This window comes from Chlorocebus sabaeus, chromosome 13 (assembly GCF_047675955.1).
Source record: "Chlorocebus sabaeus isolate Y175 chromosome 13, mChlSab1.0.hap1, whole genome shotgun sequence".
Taxonomy (NCBI): Eukaryota; Metazoa; Chordata; class Mammalia; order Primates; family Cercopithecidae; genus Chlorocebus; species Chlorocebus sabaeus.
Window position 1 is genome coordinate 16,637,949 of NC_132916.1, and position 17,544 is coordinate 16,655,492.

The following is a 17,544-nucleotide window of genomic DNA, read 5'->3' on the forward strand; positions in this document are numbered from 1 at the left end:
GAGCAATATATAAGTCAGATGGAAAAGAAAAAAGATCCAAGCAATGAGCTTTTACATTTGAAATGGCATAAAGAGAGTTTGAAGCTGCCACTCACTATCTGGTCACATGCAGTGGGTGCAGGGCAGCAGGTGTGCAGGCATAGGTGTCTTGGAGGACAGATTTTATATTTGCCAAGAAGTTAATATGAATTTGCAGATGACAGTTTCCATTTTTCCTGAAAACTTCCAAAAGATTGAAGACGAAAATACTCTGACGAGCCTAGCAAATTGCACTTATTTAAGATAACCACAAAGCATATCCAATAGAGAGAAATTCTTCAGAAATGTTATTTTCTAAGCACTTACTCCTTAATCACTGGCTAAGGGTGGTAATGAACCTTGCTGATTGTCTGAGCGAAATAAATAGTTGAGGGTTAGAGACGGGGACCTGGGGTGAAATAGAGATAATTTTGTGTGATGATTATTATAGCACAACTTCAACCTCAGTTCCGGAAGAGCAATGTGCTCTGTCATAGCAATCTATGGCAACTGTTGTGGTTTGTGCTAACTTCATATTTGTGTTGCTATTTTCTGATGTTGAGAAATACTGTGAGTTGGTCTAGGGTTTTTGTTAATTTTTAATTTTTGTGGGTTTATACATACACCATAAATATATACACCTACTAAGTACTAGGTTATTTTCACAAAATGTTTTGCCTTCATGTAGTAAACAATACGTAATCAAATTTTCTAAAGAAGATGATGTGTTCCTATTTCATGACCACTGCAAGAATAAAATTTTATTTAAGATGTTCTGTATCAGAGTTTGGCAAATGACAGCTTGTGGGCAAAACCCAGCATACGACTTCTTTCTGTGGTCTTCCAGCTGAGAACAGTTTTACATTTTTAAATGGTTGAAAGAAATCAAAAGAAAAATAATGTTTTGAGGCATGTGAAAATTATATGGAAATTCAAATGTCAGTGTCCGTATCAAGTTTTATTGAAATGCAGTCATATCCATTTGTCTATGTGTTGTCTATGGCTTCCTCCAGGCTACAATAGCAGAACTAAGTAGTTATGACAGAGATTATCTGATTGTAAAAACCTGAAATATTTACTTTCTATTTTATTTTATTTTATTTTATTTTATTTTACTTCAAGTTCCAAGATACATGTGCAGAACGTGCAGGTTTCTTACACAGGTATACATGTGCCATGGTGGTTTGCTTCACCTATCAATCCGTCATCTAGGTTTTAAGCCCCTCATGCATTAGCTATTTGTCCTAATGCTCCTTGTTCCCTTGCCCCCCAGCCCCCGACAGGCCCCAGTGTGTGTTATTCCTCTCCCTGTGTCCATGTGTTCTCATTGTTCAGCTCCCACTTACGAGTGACAACAGGCAGTGTTTGGTTTTTTGTTCCTGTGTTAGCTTGCTGAGGATGATGGCTTCCAGTTTCATCCATGTCCCTGCAAAAGACATGATCTTATTCTTTTTTATGACTGTATAGTATTCCATGGTGTATATGTAATACATTTTCTTTATCCAATCTATCATTGATGGACATTTGAGTTGGTTCCATGTCTTAGATGTTGTAAATAGTGCTACAATAAACATACGTGTGCATGAGTCTTTATAGTAGAATGATTTATATTCCTTCAGGTATATACCCAGTAATGGAATTGCTGGGTCAAATGATATTTCTGGTTCTAGATCCTTGAGGAATTGCCACATTGTCTTCCACAATGGTTGAACTAATTTGCATTTCCACCAACAGTCTAAAAGCACTCCTCTTTCTCCACAGCCTCACCAGCATCTATTGTTTGTTGACGTTTTAATAATCGCCATTCTGACTGGCGTGAGATGGTCTCTCATTGTAGTTTTGATTTTCATTTCTCTAATGATCAGTGATGTTGAGCTTTTTCTCATATGTTTGTTGGCTGCATAAATGCTTTGTAACTCTTATAGGAAAGACTGAGCAAAGTCATCACTCTTCATGCAATGAATGGATCTTATGTGCATCTTAATATAGTAAAATGAGATGACAGTCTCACCTCAGAATCATTTAGACCCAAATTTCACTTTGGCTAATAAAACTACTCTGGTATAATATAGGATTTTATTTTCCAGATGGAATGTCTAATTTACTTGTGCGTTTTCACCATTCTCGGTTTGGAGGGAGCAGGCTAATTCACAGTCCTAGAGTCATTCAGTTGTAGGCAGAGCCCTTTTTAGTTGTTTATCAAAAATTAGAGTAAGGATTTTGTGGCTTAAAATTTTTTTCCAAAATTTGCTAATTGTAAATCTCAAGTAATTGTTGTGATTTTATAGCTATAGCGTGGTTATTACTTATTAAGTAAAAGTTTCCTTTCCATGTTTTAGAGCTTTACTGAAAATAAAAGCCTAAGACTTCAGACAAATGAAATCCTACATTGTAAGGATAATTTTGACATTTACATACTTATATTACATAATCACAATTTTACTTAAATTTCTATTTTAGAAATATACAGGAATCAATTTACTTTTGAAAATGTTATTTCAATATGCAAAAAATATGCTAATATATATTTAATTTTAAAATTATTTGTATCTTTTGTGGCTATGTAGTAGGTGTATATATTTACGGGGTACGTGGAATGTTTTGATACATGCAGACAATGTGAAATAAACATTCATGAGGAATGAGGTATCCACTCCCTCAAGCAGTTATCCTTTGAGTGACAAACAATCCAATTACATTCTTTATGTTATTTTAAAATGTGCAATTAGCTTATTATTGATTATAGTTACTCTTTTGTGCTTTCAGATAGTAGGTCTTATTTATTCTTTCTAATTTTTTTGTTTACCCATTAGCCATCCTCACCTCCTCCCACCCCCTTTCAGCCCCCACTACCCTTTCCAGCCTCTGGTCACCATCCTTCTACTCTCTAAGTTTATGAATTCAATTGATTTGATTTTTAGATAACACAAATAAGTAAGAACACGCAAAGTTTGTCTTTCTGTGCCTAGTGTATTTCACTTAACAGCATAATCTCCAGTTCCATCATGTTGTTGCAAATGAGTGGATCTCATTATTTTTAATGGCTGAATAGTATACCATTGTGTTTATGTACCACATTTTCTTTATCCATTAATCTATTGATGGACACTTAGGTTGCTTCCAAATCTTAGCTATTGTAAACAATGCTGCTGCAACAAACATACAAGTGCAGATATCTCTCTGATACACTAATTTCCTTTGTTTTGAGTATATACATACAACCTACCAAAATTGAACCAGGAAGAAAACCAAAAGCTGAACAGATCAACAATAAGTACTGAAATCTAAGCCATAATAAAAAGTCTTCCAGTAAAGAAAAGCCCAGGACATGATGGCTACACTGCTGAATTCTACCAAACATTCGAAGAAGAACTAACACCATTCTTATTCAAACTATTCTAAGGAGTAGAGGAGGAAGGAATACTTCCAAACTCATTCTATGAGGCCAGTATTACCCTGATGCCAAAACCAAAGACATATCAAAGAATAAAAAATACAGGCTAATATCTCTGATGAATAGTAATGCAAAAATCTTCAACATAATACTAGCAAACAGAATTCAATAATACATTAGAAAAATCACTCCTCGTAACCAAGTGGGATTTATTCCTGGGATGCAAGGATGGTTCAAAATATGCAAATCAATCAATGTGCTATATATATTTTTAATTCGTGTGATGTGGTTAGGTATCTGGTGACTGATGAGTGAGTTATACGGGAATCCATTTTGTTTTCAAATGATTCTACCTGATTATAATAAAACATAAAACTTGTCATCATGTCATGAATTTGTTACCATGTTTAATATAGAACATAGCTTCCTGATTTTCTTCTTTACTAATGTTTTAAAAATATCTCCTTGAGGAACCATTTATATACATTTGATTCTCATTATTTGAGGATTTGAAAATTGGCCTGTTTGCTAAAATCTATTAATAGTTACCCTCAAAATAATACTTGACTTTTGCAGTCATTTGAGGACCTATGTGGACATGTGTAGAGCAGCAAAAAATTTGAGTTGCTCTCTGTGGAAGTTCCCAGGTAAGGCCAAACAAGGCAATGCTCTGCTGTCTTATTTCAGCTTATACTACAAACAAGTGTCCTTTTCATAATCTATTTAATGCCACATTTTTCACATTTCTGTGTTTTTTTGTTGTTGGTGATGGTGGCGGCTTCACTGTTTAAAATGGTCTCAAACATAGTGTAGAAGTTCTACTTAGTGTCCCTAAGCCAAGAAGACTGTGGTGTAGCTTATGAGGAAAGTACTTGTGTTAGAGAAGTTTTGTTCAGGCATGATTTATAGTGCTGTTGACCATGAATTCAACGTTAGTGAATCAGCTATGTGTCAAATAAAGCGTCTTTAGACAGAAACACACATAAAACAAGGTTATGTATGCATTAGCTGATGAAAATTTTGTAATCAGAGGCTCACAGGAACCTAGCCCTATATATACCCTAGAAGCAAAGCTTCAGTATTCACAAATTCTGTAGTCATAATGACTTTATGGAACATAACTATCATGAATAATGAGGATTGACTATATTAACTTTTTATTTTTTTTACTTCTTCAAATTTTACTTTCTGCATTTTTATTATAAGAGTAACCATATATTCCCTTTTTAAAGTTTGCAAACTCAGGAATATATGCATATATGGACATGTATGTGTTTGTATATGAATTTATGATTTGCTAATATGTATCTATGGTACAGATCACTTTTCATGACTCAAGTGATAAAAGCTAAATATGCATGTGACGAGTTGATGGGTGCTGACTAGTTGATGGGTACAGCACACCAACATGGCACAAGTATACATATGTAACAAACCTGCACGTTATGCACATGTACCCTAGAACTCAAAGTATAATAATAAAAAAAAAAAAGTGAATTGAGAAAATTATTTAAATTAGATTTTGTACTTAATTTGAGGTACATCTGAATTGCTAAAAGCTTAGAATTGTACAGTATTTTGAAGATATATAGTTGTGTTGGTCGACTTTGAATGCTGGATTTCTTACCTAAACACAGAGAGATAGATGTAGTTCAAGTCTTTAAATTTTATCAAGTGACATTTTATAAGGCCATAAGAAAATGCATAATTTTTTTTAAACAATGGTTGCATGTATTTTGGGTTATATTGCAGGGAAATTTGTTGTAGGAGTACTTTGGAGAGGCTGTAAGAAAGGATGGATTTAAGCTGATACTTGAAGAACGAGAAACATTTTGATAGGAAAAGAATGAGAGATATGTTACGGGTAAACAGAGAGAAAGAAAAATAAAGAAAACAGTATAGAAGAGATAAATATGAAGCATATTGGAAGATAGTGAAGGGATCAGGTTGGCCTAATTTACTTAAACTTAATTTAAATCACACTAATGGTTTTTAGTGAATATGAGTAGTTAATATTTGAATCACTTAGGACACCTACTCAAACTGAATGTGTTCCCCTCAAATTCATATGTTGAAACCTATTCCCCAGTGTGATAGTATTTGGAGGTGGGGCCTTTGGGAGGTGATTAAGTCATGAGAGCAAAGCCATTAGGAATGCCATTAATGCCCTTATGAAAGAGGTCCTGGAGAGCTCCCTTGCCTCTTTGCCTTGTGAAGACATGGGGAGAAGATAGCTGTCTATGCAACAGGGCCCTCAGCAAATGCAGAATCTGCTTGTGCTTTCATCATGAACTTCTCAAGCCTCCAGCACTGTAAGAGTAAATTTCTGTAGTTTGTAAGCCACCCAGGCTATGGTGCTTTGTTATAGCAGCCTGAATACACAAAGACACCTGCTTATATACAGTGCATAAGCTAACATATTATTTAAAACAAGCAAAAACCAACCAAACAAAAATTGTACTTAACAACATTTTGGTTGGACAGAAACTTATATCCAGAACGGAATGATCTCTCTCTCGTTTAAACCCATCACACAGTTCATCTTATGGGAAAGCTTTATCCATTGATTTACGAAAGTTCACTTGATTAGATTTGGTGGAACCTCTGCATCAGACTTGGAATACAACATCCAGGATATGACTAATATCTGAAGGCAGATATTAAAACAATCTCCTATATAGAGAATGAGAGAGAGAGAGAGAGTGTGAGAAAGAATTTTGCCCACGCCCCACCTTTGCCAATCACGCTCTTAGGCGTTACGCATTCCTAACCCTTAAGGAGGCAGCACATACTCTGACTCACTGTTTTTCATTCCTTGTCTTTCCCCATCTCTCACCCAGGCCCTTGGGTGCACAAAACAGCAGGACCTTTTGCTTGGGGCTCCCTGTGCAGTAAGAAGATGACTTTCCCCTCTCCTTCCTGCATTTCTACTCAAACATGTTATGCTCACCTGGTGGCTTCTCTGGGGTGGGGGTGGGGGGGATGAAACATTGTGGGGTTGCACCTTTTCCCATTTAATCACTTGCCTGTACTCTCGAAGCATGTGAATAAAGGCTTGACTGTAACTTTCTGTTTCACTTATTGTCCTAATCATAAACACACCTGGCAGTTCAGTGCGCACTCGCTCTTTCTCCCTTTGACAGAACCTATTCAAGCTTATATAGAATTCAAAGGGCTATGGCATTCGGAATGGCAACCACAATGTTTCAGTTTTGTGTATTATTACTTTTTTCCTCGAGATTGGTATCGCTGGGAAAAACATGCGCTTAATAGTGACTGAAGTTGCCATAGGACATTTTAGTACCAGAAAGGGTTTAAGATTTTTTTAGTCCGATTCGCACATTTTTACAGATACGGAGAGTGGGGCACACAGTGCTTTGAAGTCAAGCCACAACTGACACGTGGGGTCCTGAGCCAGAGCAAGGTTTCTTCCTTGCTGTTCTTCCTTTCTAAATTTATATCTGAGAAATTGATGGGAAAGAAAAAAAGTTACCTGAGGCAAGAAAGGATGGATAAAGAAAGGAGTTGCTTGGCAAGCTCAGTATATGACGCTTCTTGTATATGACGTTTCTTGCATTTGATGCTTCAGCTCACTTTTGAAGACTGAAATTTTCTTGAGCTCAATTAATCACAAGATACTCTTAATGTTACTATATAACATAAAATTAATGGAAAAGGGAGTGGTAGGTTTTTTTTTGTTTGTTTGTTTCTTTATACCCTCAGATAGTTCGCCAGAAGGCACAGGAGGCTTTATTTCCTTTACATGGCACAGATGATTCTACTTCTATCACCCTGAGCTCAAGAAGAAGTAAACGGAGCACTGGACATGACTGGTGCCCACTCTCTCTCCAGTCAGCCAGACTTACCCGAAAAAGCCTTTCCTAAATCCCAAGGCAGGAACAAAAATGGAAGGAAAAGCTTAGCTTCTGAACTCTCTTGGTAGTTCTGACTGGGGCTGCCTATTAGAATTTTTCTTATGAGTTTTTGATGGTTAAGAAAAAACTTTTATTGATAGGTCTCTAAGGGCTCTATTTATTAACCAGATTTTCCTGTGCTAACATATAGTCACCAATTATAAAAGAACAGGAAGGATATTCAGCAGAGTGTGAGATACGACCTTGTGTGAAGGTGAACCATTTGAAAAGGGGTTGCTTGGCAAGGAGTGGGAAACCTGAAGAGTAAACCAGGGAAGAGGAAAACAAGGCATGTTCTTGAGACGGTCACAACGTGGGCAGGGCCTTCTGACATGCTTTGTAGTTGGCACCTCAGAATTGTACAACTGAGGAGAGAAGGGAGCAAGGGCAGTATTTGTCCACAGGCTTCCATTTCCTGGTCAAGAGAACCTCCCTGAACTTCCAAATAGTGCCTTTGTGAGTGCCAGGCTGATTCCTATGGAGGCTAATTACTCCAATAGAAAAGCCCTAGGGCAGAAAGTAAGGGATTTTGATGCAGCCAAGATGAAGTGTTACTCACTTATGTTTGGGCAAAACTGACTGTCATATCAGCGACTGAGGTGGAAGGCAAGGTGAAGGACATGACATGGGCACGAGAAGGATATGAAACAACGCGAAAGCCATTGTTTTCAAATTTTGCCTGGTGGAGCGCTAGAAATTCTGTGGTGGTCCCTTGGGGACAGCACTGGTGGGCAGTAAGGGGATGCAAGGTGAGCAGCGCTCTTGGCCCCAACATGTGGTTACATCTAGACAGTTGTTCTGTGATCTGTTTTATATATTGGGTCCCAAGTTCTTGAAATGAGTGTCTACGTCTAAAAACAAGTTTGGAGACTGCTGTCACAGACAATTATTTCAGTTAGATAAACATTAAACTTAGGATTAAAGACATGAAATTCTTGTATTTTAAAATGACATGCACCATTTAGTCTTGGTATTTACCCCTAGTACTTTTTTTTTATTTTCATTTTTTTGTTTGAGTCAGAGTCCCACTGTGTCGCCCAGGCTGGAGTGCAGTGGTGTGATCTCAGCTCACCGCAGCCTCTGCCTCCGGGTGCAAGCAATTCTTGTGCCTCAGCCTCCATAGTAGTTGGGATTACAGGCATGTGCCTTCAGGTCCGGCTAATTTTTGTGTTTTTAGTAGACACAGCATTTCACCATGTTGCCCAGGCTGGTCTCAAACTCCTGACCTCAGGTGATCCACCTGCCTCCACCTCTCAAAGCACTGGCATTTATAAGAGCCACAGTGCCTGACCACCACGAGTACATTTTAAAATCTCATATGGTTGTATGTTATTTTATCAAAATGAGCTTATTTTTTCTTGTGCTGAGCTTAAAATATCTGTTTCAACTACTGCCTTAAACAGAATCCTAGGAGAAATAATATTTCAATTTTTATATGTAAGGGATCCTATTAGATGTTCAAAATCTCAAAATAAATATTGCCAGCATTTATTATTCGAATGCATACAGACACCAATTAATTACTTTTATTTTCTTCTTAGCAGTAGAGAAATTGTGCTTTATTTAAATTTATTAACCGGTATTTTTTTTTTGCAGCAGTAGCTGAGTTTTTTATACCTAAATATTAATTAAAACAATTAGCTTAGAAAAATGCTTGCAAATAAATTTTTACGAATAATTTTTAACACATGTTTTAAAAATAAGATCAGTTAAAAGTACTCAGAAGAGTTAATGGCCACAATGTTTGTTTGTTTTCTTTTATGTTTGTTGGTTTTATTTGACATCTATTTTCTAGCACTGGCCTACTGGAAATATAACAGCTTGGGGTAATTGGGAAATTATGTGTTTAAGCTTAAACATATGATATGATACCAGTTATAAAAAGTTACGAGAACATACAAAAACATTTACTATGTATTTGTGTTTCCATATATTTACTATATATATGTGTTTCTATATGTAGTAAATGTTTAACAACATGCATGTGAATACTCACCACTAAATTTATGGTAGTCTCAGTGAAAGTCTCAGTGAAAGGAGGGTAATGCGAGCACAGAAGAGACTTCAACTGTTTAAATCTATCTGTCTATCTATCTATCTATCTATCTATCTATCTATCTATCTATCCATCCATCCATCCATCCATCCATCCATCCTTTAAGGGAAGAATTGTTCTGTAATTCTATATATTTTTTTATCTTTGGAGATGTTTCAAGAAATATCAGATAGGTCATCCTTTCAAGAAAGAAAAGAGAGAGAAGAATGTAGGAAACTCATTGGTAATACCATGCAAATGACAAAGACACAGCTTACAACTAAGGAAAGTAAAAGCAATTTAGTATGTTTAGGAGACACAGAAGAAGAGTTGTTCTCCTCTGAATTAGTATTTATAGGGAAAATAGCACTTAAAGTTCAAATTGTAATAGGTACCAGGAGCTCCCCCTTACTAAGTGAAAGGCATGCAATTAAGTTAGTATTTTTTAATGTAAGCCATTAAATTGAGAACTGAATTTTACTTAGTGTTTTCCACTTAAAATCCATCCTCTAACTAAGGTATTTTGTGGGTTTTAAAAAAGTGAATTTTATTAATATTTGAGCTTTCTAAATGAACTATTATCTTTTTATTTTATGAAAATTACTAATGATCATATTTAGTGACATATGCATTCAAATTGATTCAAATATATATGTATGTATGTATGAATTTATATATATACACACATACATATATATATATATATATCCTTATATTAGATAAAACATTATTGTTCACTGATTTCTACCTACCTAAATCTGGGATTAAGTTTAAAAGCTTATACTTCTGTTCCAATCAAGTATAACTGATCATCTTTAAATTTAAACCTGAATCAAATATTTAGTATATAGAACAAGTATAAGCTCACAGGACTTTTCCAAAATTAGAAATACTTCTTAGGAAGGAGAAATGACAATAACATCTTGCACGTATTTAAATGCTCTTCTCTGATAATTAGTTATATTGAGAATTTATCTAACCATATTAAGAAATAGTCTTACAAATGAGGGTACTATTACTTGGCACTCTTCATTGGAAATTTACTGTAAGGATGGTTTACACAGCCCACTGAGATCTCAAAGTTTCTAGCCCTCCACTTTTCAACAGTGTCTGTACATACCATGTTCATAGCTCCATGAACAAACCTTGGACAAAGAATCTGCCAACATAAACACATCTGGGATTATATTAGTTTTTACGGTTATGGGTAATCCTATAGTTTGGTTCAGTTATTAAATATTTTTAAAAAGTGAAACATCTCTGGTTGCTGTTACTCTTCGTTTTGATTTTTTTTCTTTACAGTTCTTGACAATGAAATACTATCATCCCATTTTAAGTGGTTGCTACTTTTTGTAATATTTTCATCACATTTTCTAAAATCTTTGTGGTAATTTTCATAAAGTTATTCTGCAAGCATTAGTTTTCTTTAAAACCAAAAAAAGCTTTCAGGTGATGGTTACTGATAACATTTTTATGACTTAACATTTGGATTTTAAACCTTTAGAACATATTACAGTTTCTTCTTTCCTCCCTTGTATTCCTTAGAGCAGCCCTATTTAAGAATCTCATTTAAGTTATACTACTTAATAATGTTGTTGATGAAGGGATGATGATGATGGTGGTACAAACAGAGCCAAAAGAGTTAATCACAGCATCCGCGTTAGCAGTTATTTTTGTTGTTGTTGTTGCCATAGTCATCTGAGCCTCATGATTCACTCAATGGACTAAAACATCTTAATAAATATTACCTTAATATAATCAGAAAACTGCAGCTACTTGATCATTCAATAGTATTTGTTGAATTTGAAATAGAGAAGGAAGTGAGCACTTCTCCTCAATGCTTAATAGATGCAACATTATATCCAGCCTATTAGCAAGGACAATACATCCCTGAACTGATCATTTTGTAGTTTAAACACTGCAGCCTGGAGACAGTCAGTTAAATATTCTCAGCTAAATAGACATACTTGGTTCAATCCCCAGATGCCTTCCCTGTCACTTCATCTGTCACTAACTTGCCCATTTTTCTGTTTCACAGTCACATTCCAAGAGGGTTACCTAACCCTGCAATTAAAACCCACCCTGCCACAGGTGGGTGTTTGGGATGACCTTTCAAATAGTACTGCATTTTGTAAGAACTTTCAGTACCAAGAATAAAGCATAATATCATGTTCTCAGTAAGATGCACTGTCACCATGTTTCTCCAAGTCAACAAGAGGCCAGAGGTAATGCATTTAAAACCAACTCACCCAACCAACAACATCTACACTGGAATAATAAGACCAATCTGCTTATTTCACAGCCAGTTGCCACTCTATTGGCCCTCTCTGTATTGCAAAACATAAACTAAAGTGTAGAAAAATGAGGAAGGAAAATACCAAGAAGCAATAAAAAGGAATAAAATATTATGTTTCAGATGGCAGGATTCCTAGATGCTTTGGTAATTTTTGTTTCATGCTTTTTTTTCCTTCAGGATTTCATACAGAATTTGGGGATAATTTGTTATTCCCAAGTTATTATTGCTGTATCAACCCACTCTGTCAACCTAATAGTCAAATTAACTCAAATCATGATTTGCCAGCACAATAAACATAAAATTATGTTAGGTAGGAGAGATTCAGTGGCACTGAATTAATGAAATATCTGTTTTTGGAGAAAATCATTTACATTTTCTGTGCCTCAGTTTATTTACTTAGCATAGATAATCTCTAGAGTCCCTTCTAGCTTGATTAGTGTATGATTTTATGAATTTCTTTTAGAAAAAATGAGAAACATATTTTCTCTTCACAAAGTAGGCCTTTAATTATAACTTTTATTGTCATAACTGCAGAATGAAACTTGGTTTTTAATCTTTAATGCGAATCATTGTATTGAATTAAAGTAAATGTTTTTAAAAATAAATTCTTCCATTGATCTTCTTACATTTTTCCTTCTGTTGTTAGCCTTCCTCTCAATAGATGGTGCTCTTTTCTTACAGACGATACTTATCTTACTCCTCATCAAAAGATCAGGGAAATTAGCTTTACTCTTTGAAAATCATTAATTAAAGAAATCAGACAGATAAGTAGAAAGAATTGCTTATAAGCAATTTGCAGCACCTTGATAATGAAAGGATACTGGAGAGAGCAATTGTTAAATGATTTAAGAGCTCTACTGAAACCTGCAATACTTGCTGAATAGGTGAAACAAATATTGTAAGTAAATATGAAAATGCCTTGTTACCTACATACACATACCCTGGTTAAAAAAGAAAAAACCCTCAATTTAGGAGCTGTTTTAAAGTCTTAAAATATTTATATTCTTTAACAAAAACAGATATATGGCATTTCACATTCACATATAGTATTTGAATATACATTTGAATATACACATCAACACCAACACAATCAATACCAATCTCAATCAAGATTGAGAGCTTCCACACTCTGCCAAATATACCTGGAACATCTGGGTAAACAGAAAGTGGACCACAACTCTTTTGAATTAATTTTACTTGATAAAAACACTTTGTTTAGAGCACCCATCAAAACTTCCTGTGTAAGCGTTTCTGCAGTTCCTAATGTGGAATTATGATGCTTTTGGTCACTCCTAATTAGCTCCAACTTGTGGAGGCATTGAAATACAGCCATGTCCTGCAGTTTTCCTGAACCAACCTACCCATTCCAGATGCAGTTTGTGACTTAGGTGATCTGAAGCTACCAATGGCAAACTAGTCTAGGCAACACAGCTGTCATGTTTGTTATAACAGGAGGAAAACCACCATGGAGAGACGCTAGGAAAACTTCCTCTACCTAGTGTTGCCTCAGGATGAAAGGAAGAGATGGGTAAGGGCTGCTGTGGTAGGGGAGAAGAAAGGGTGGGGTTGTAGCACAGGGAAGTACTAAACCAGCAGGAGTAGGAAAGTTGCCAAGGTCCATCTCAAAACAACTGAGAAGACTTCTCCCCTCCTCCCCACCACACACACCACAGCCCCAACCAAATTTGGGAAGGCTAACTAGAATTTCTCTCCCATTATTCACAACTTACTCTTTCCATAGCTCCTGCAGAGGAACTGAGTGTAGGACTCTGCCAAGAGCCCTCTTTGCTCAGTATAAGGAAGAGCTCTAAGTCTACCCTATAACTTCCCCCACACCCCTAGACCTTTGTAGCTTTAACCAAAGCAACTTCTCTGCTCCTGAAATTTTGGATTACTTCCTTATCAATTGAAAAAATAGAAAAGTAGATTTTCTCACAGAAATAGCAATCACTGTCCGTGGTCGCCTCCAGAATTCCCCCAGTTTACCTCCCCTCTTTCATCCTCCCGCCCAACATTGAGCCTTGGGAGTTAGGTGTCTCTTTGGACTCCCTTGAGCCGCTGAACCCTCCGCTCGGAGCCCTGGCGCTTTCCTTACCTGACAATCACATACATGACCAGGAAGTTTCCGAAGAGCCCCACCACGCACACGATGGAGTAGAGGGCCATGATGGTGATGGCCGTGATCATGGAGGGACTGCCGGTCGGAGGGCACAGGCTGTCTCTCCCGCCCAGGTCGGTGCGGTTTGGACCGCATGGGTCGGACAGGTTGCCATCTAAGTGGGACAAGTTGACCCAGGAACCGGGGCTGGGTGCTGGGGAGCAACTTGAGTCCGCCAAGGCATCAGTGCAGTTGCTGGCGTTCGTGGGGGCAGCGCTGCTGTCCATGGTACTGACGGCCGGGCGGGCACCGCGGTGCGAGGTAGCCAGGAGCACCGGGACTTTTCGGTTCCAAGTGCCTCAGTCGCTTCCTTTCGCCGCTGCCACAGCTCCTGCTCTTTCTTACAGAAACCAGTTCTGGCTGACACAGAGAGGAGCGTCAGGCGGAGGGGACCGAGCTGAGCATCTGACATTCTCCTCTGCCTGTAGCCCCCTCCCACCTTAGTAGTTCACAGAGGCTCATCCCCAGCCACGCACGGCTGCGGGAGGGGAGGGAGGGCCATGCGGGATTCGGAGGCTGGAAGGGAGGGAGGAGAGAAAAGCGGTGGATTTTGCGCAAAGCGATCCAAGGAGTCGGTCTCTTCACTGGGCACTCTTCTGTGCAAACACATCTAAGGGAGGGAGATGGAGGAAAGGGTTGGGGAGAGAGATAGAGTTAGTTTTTGGCAGCAGTGAAAAATAAGAAAGGGGGCTAACATCACTCCATTTTCCAGCGCCTTTTTCTCCTTAAAATCCGGCAGGGAATACATTGGCTTGACGAAACCCTAACAACCCTAAAACCCCAATATTCCTCCATCCCTACTGCCAATTTTGATTATTTGGGAATAGGGGACACACAATCTTGTTTTGCAGTCCTTGTTGCCTCAGTTGCCAACATCTAAGAAAATGTAATAATGTTTCTCCAATTTTCTTCCCTACAAACCTGTTGGGAACAACAGCGATCCTCTATTTTCTGAAAAAGAAATGAGAAACAAACTTTTGTGCAGAAAACCTGTTCCTCATTTTCCCCAATTTCTCTTAGGGTGAATCTCTGTTTACCTCTGATTTTGTCTCAGTGAGGAAGAAGCATAAGAAGTGATTACAGAAATCAGAAGGTTGTGGCATCCAGTAAAGTCAACTAAAGATAATGTTGATCTTTCACATCTTAAATCTCATAGACCTATTAGGAATGATTTGTCCTTGTTATCTGAAGACTTCCTCGATAGACATATGCTTCTGAGAAGAAGGTTGTTAAAACCAAACAAAATTTGATTGCCTGTTTTCTAGTGTAAAAATTCTAGGAAAAGTCACATAACGTATGGAATTAGAGTGGCCTACAACAAGGTCCTTGAGAAACATGGATACGTTTTTGAATTTTATACCTTACTTCTAAATCCACCAGTGCTTCTATTTTAGAAATAAATTTGTAGTTACAAAGAGTAAGTTCTTGGCCTTTTTTTTTCTAAAGTTAACACCAATTCTGAAGTGATTCTCATTTCTGTGCATGTATATTTTTGTGCATGTATATATCTCTTAACCATAAACATTAAAAATACATGCCCCCAGTTGGTCTTGAAAAATTAACTGCACTCTCAGGGAGCAGGGAGGGTAGATCTTGAAAGGGACATTTAATTCCAATATTATTTTTAGGTATTTATCTTAGAAGCAGATAACTCATAGGTAAACTCTATTAATCATAGGCTATTTGCCAATGTTCAGTATTATTTTTATCCTCTTACATTAAAGGGTATAATTTACACAATAAAATGTTAGAGAGATTTCCTAGAGACTAACAAAAATACTTTAAAAACATATTCTTCCATGAACTAATGTAACAATTCTCTTATACTGAGCTGAAATCTGTCTGCATGTACTCAGTTCCTTTGTGGTTAGCTCATGTGGAAGACAAGACACAGGGTAATAATTCCTGATCTTGGAGTCAAATCATTTTATAAATCAGCTTTATAACTATGTAGCTCTATGAGTTTGGACATGTTATTTTACCTTACAGATTACAGTCTTCTCATTAGTTAAAAAGGGGGGGGGTGGGCTAGTAATATTCACCTCACATGTCAGCAGGATTAAATGAGTATACATTGCAATAGTAATTGCTTAATAAGTGATAGTTCATTACCATTATATGTCATATATTTGAAATCAACTGAGTAGTCTCTTTTGCAAGTTAAACATTGGCATCATTCAGTTGTTTCTTATAAGATGTAGTTCTGAGTTCTTTCGGTGGCCTTGCTGTTTGTCTATTCTCATTATAGCTTGTCTATCTGCTCTTAAACTACAGTTCTAGTGTTAAAAATAATGACCTAAGTTTGCCCTGACCAAAAAACAACAACAAAAAAGAAAACAAAAAAGAAACTGAGCCAGATTATAAACTTCATCTTTCTACCAGTACAATGAAAGTCCCAATTTTTTTTAATTTTTTAATTTTTATTTTTTGGTCACATTGTTCTCTTGACTCTCCTTAGGTTTACCAATGACAAAATTCCCAAAACACAATCCAAGTCAGTTCCACAAATACTAAAGATCTGCTTTGGACCAGATGCTGTGATAGGAGCTGGAGTTTAAAAAGATGGATACAATTGTTTTTGATTACAGAAGCTTTCTTCTCATGCCTGGTGAATCATGTGTTTCATCTCCTGTAAATATATAGTTGCTTTGGAGGGAGCTCAGTGCAACACTACAGTTTTTTACTTTTAAGTTACATCTTGTTAGATCCAGTTCATGATTCTTACCCACCAAGATCTTTTGGAATGGTAATTCTGTCATCTTTTGTATGCATTTTTTAATATACTTTATTCACTCACCTAGCTGTGTACTCTGTAATAAGGTTCCTAAGGGAGGCCTGCTCACTAACACAGTACTTAATACATAGTGAACTCCCTCCCTCACTCTCTGTGTTTCTTTCTGTATTAAATATATATGAATATGCATGTGCATATTTGAATTCAATTGAAAAAATGATTAGCATATATTTTGTGCCGTTATCTATTTAATAAAATAATCTGGGTGATTTTTTAATGATACAGTTTGAAAATAAAACGTCTTTATGGGAAAACCTTAATGAAGACATTTTGTCCTTTTTGACTCAATATAGTCTGTTAACGAACCAGGACTTAAATGTATATACTTATGGACTAGCCATATGCCTTTTCTTGTAGAATTATAGGTGAAGAGCAACCCCATTCCCATTGCCCTTTTCTAGAAACAGTTGTGTTTTTTTCTGTTTTATAGAAAAATGCAATTGCTCTCTAGAGAAGGACTTGAACTTTGTGCTTCATATTCTCAGCTGAGATTGATTTTCTCCTTTTCTATTGGTCTTTATCATCTTTCACTGAGGATAGTTATTATCCTTCTATTTTGAATATAGAATCTTCTGGTTATCATTGCATGTCCTTCCTTAAGTTGTATTAACATTTATATCTTGGTATCTTCCACCTATTTAATACACAATTCAGGGAACTGTAGAACAAATTTAATTTTCTTTCAAATATATTGATGGCCTTGAGGAACCTAGATAAAAAATGTTTCAGAAATAATAAATTAATACCACTTAATATGTAGTATAAAAGCACCTCAATTTCAAGCTTTTGTTATTTCAGAGTTTCCCTCTGGTATATTCCCCCTTTACTCCATAATTGTTCATTTCCTACTCAATTGGTCTGAAGTCTATTGTGAAAATTCAAGTCTCTCATAAAAGCAGATGGATTGCAAATAAATGAGTCAATTTATTACAAAC

The 17,544-nt window shown here is 36.6% G+C and overlaps 1 protein-coding gene across 3 annotated transcripts in view; it reads right to left on the reverse strand.

The window, feature by feature from the left end:
- Positions 1-14,295, reverse strand: part of OPRM1 (opioid receptor mu 1) — a 90,739-nt gene extending 76,444 nt beyond the window's left edge. For all 3 annotated transcript variants that reach the window (XM_073022322.1, XM_008007645.3, XM_008007646.3), the window contains exon 1: positions 13,753-14,295. In XM_073022322.1, the coding sequence (XP_072878423.1) occupies positions 13,753-14,042 (290 nt within the window). In that variant the 5' untranslated portion in view covers positions 14,043-14,295. The remainder of the gene's footprint in view (positions 1-13,752) is intronic.
- Between the last annotated feature and the right edge of the window lie 3,249 nt (positions 14,296-17,544).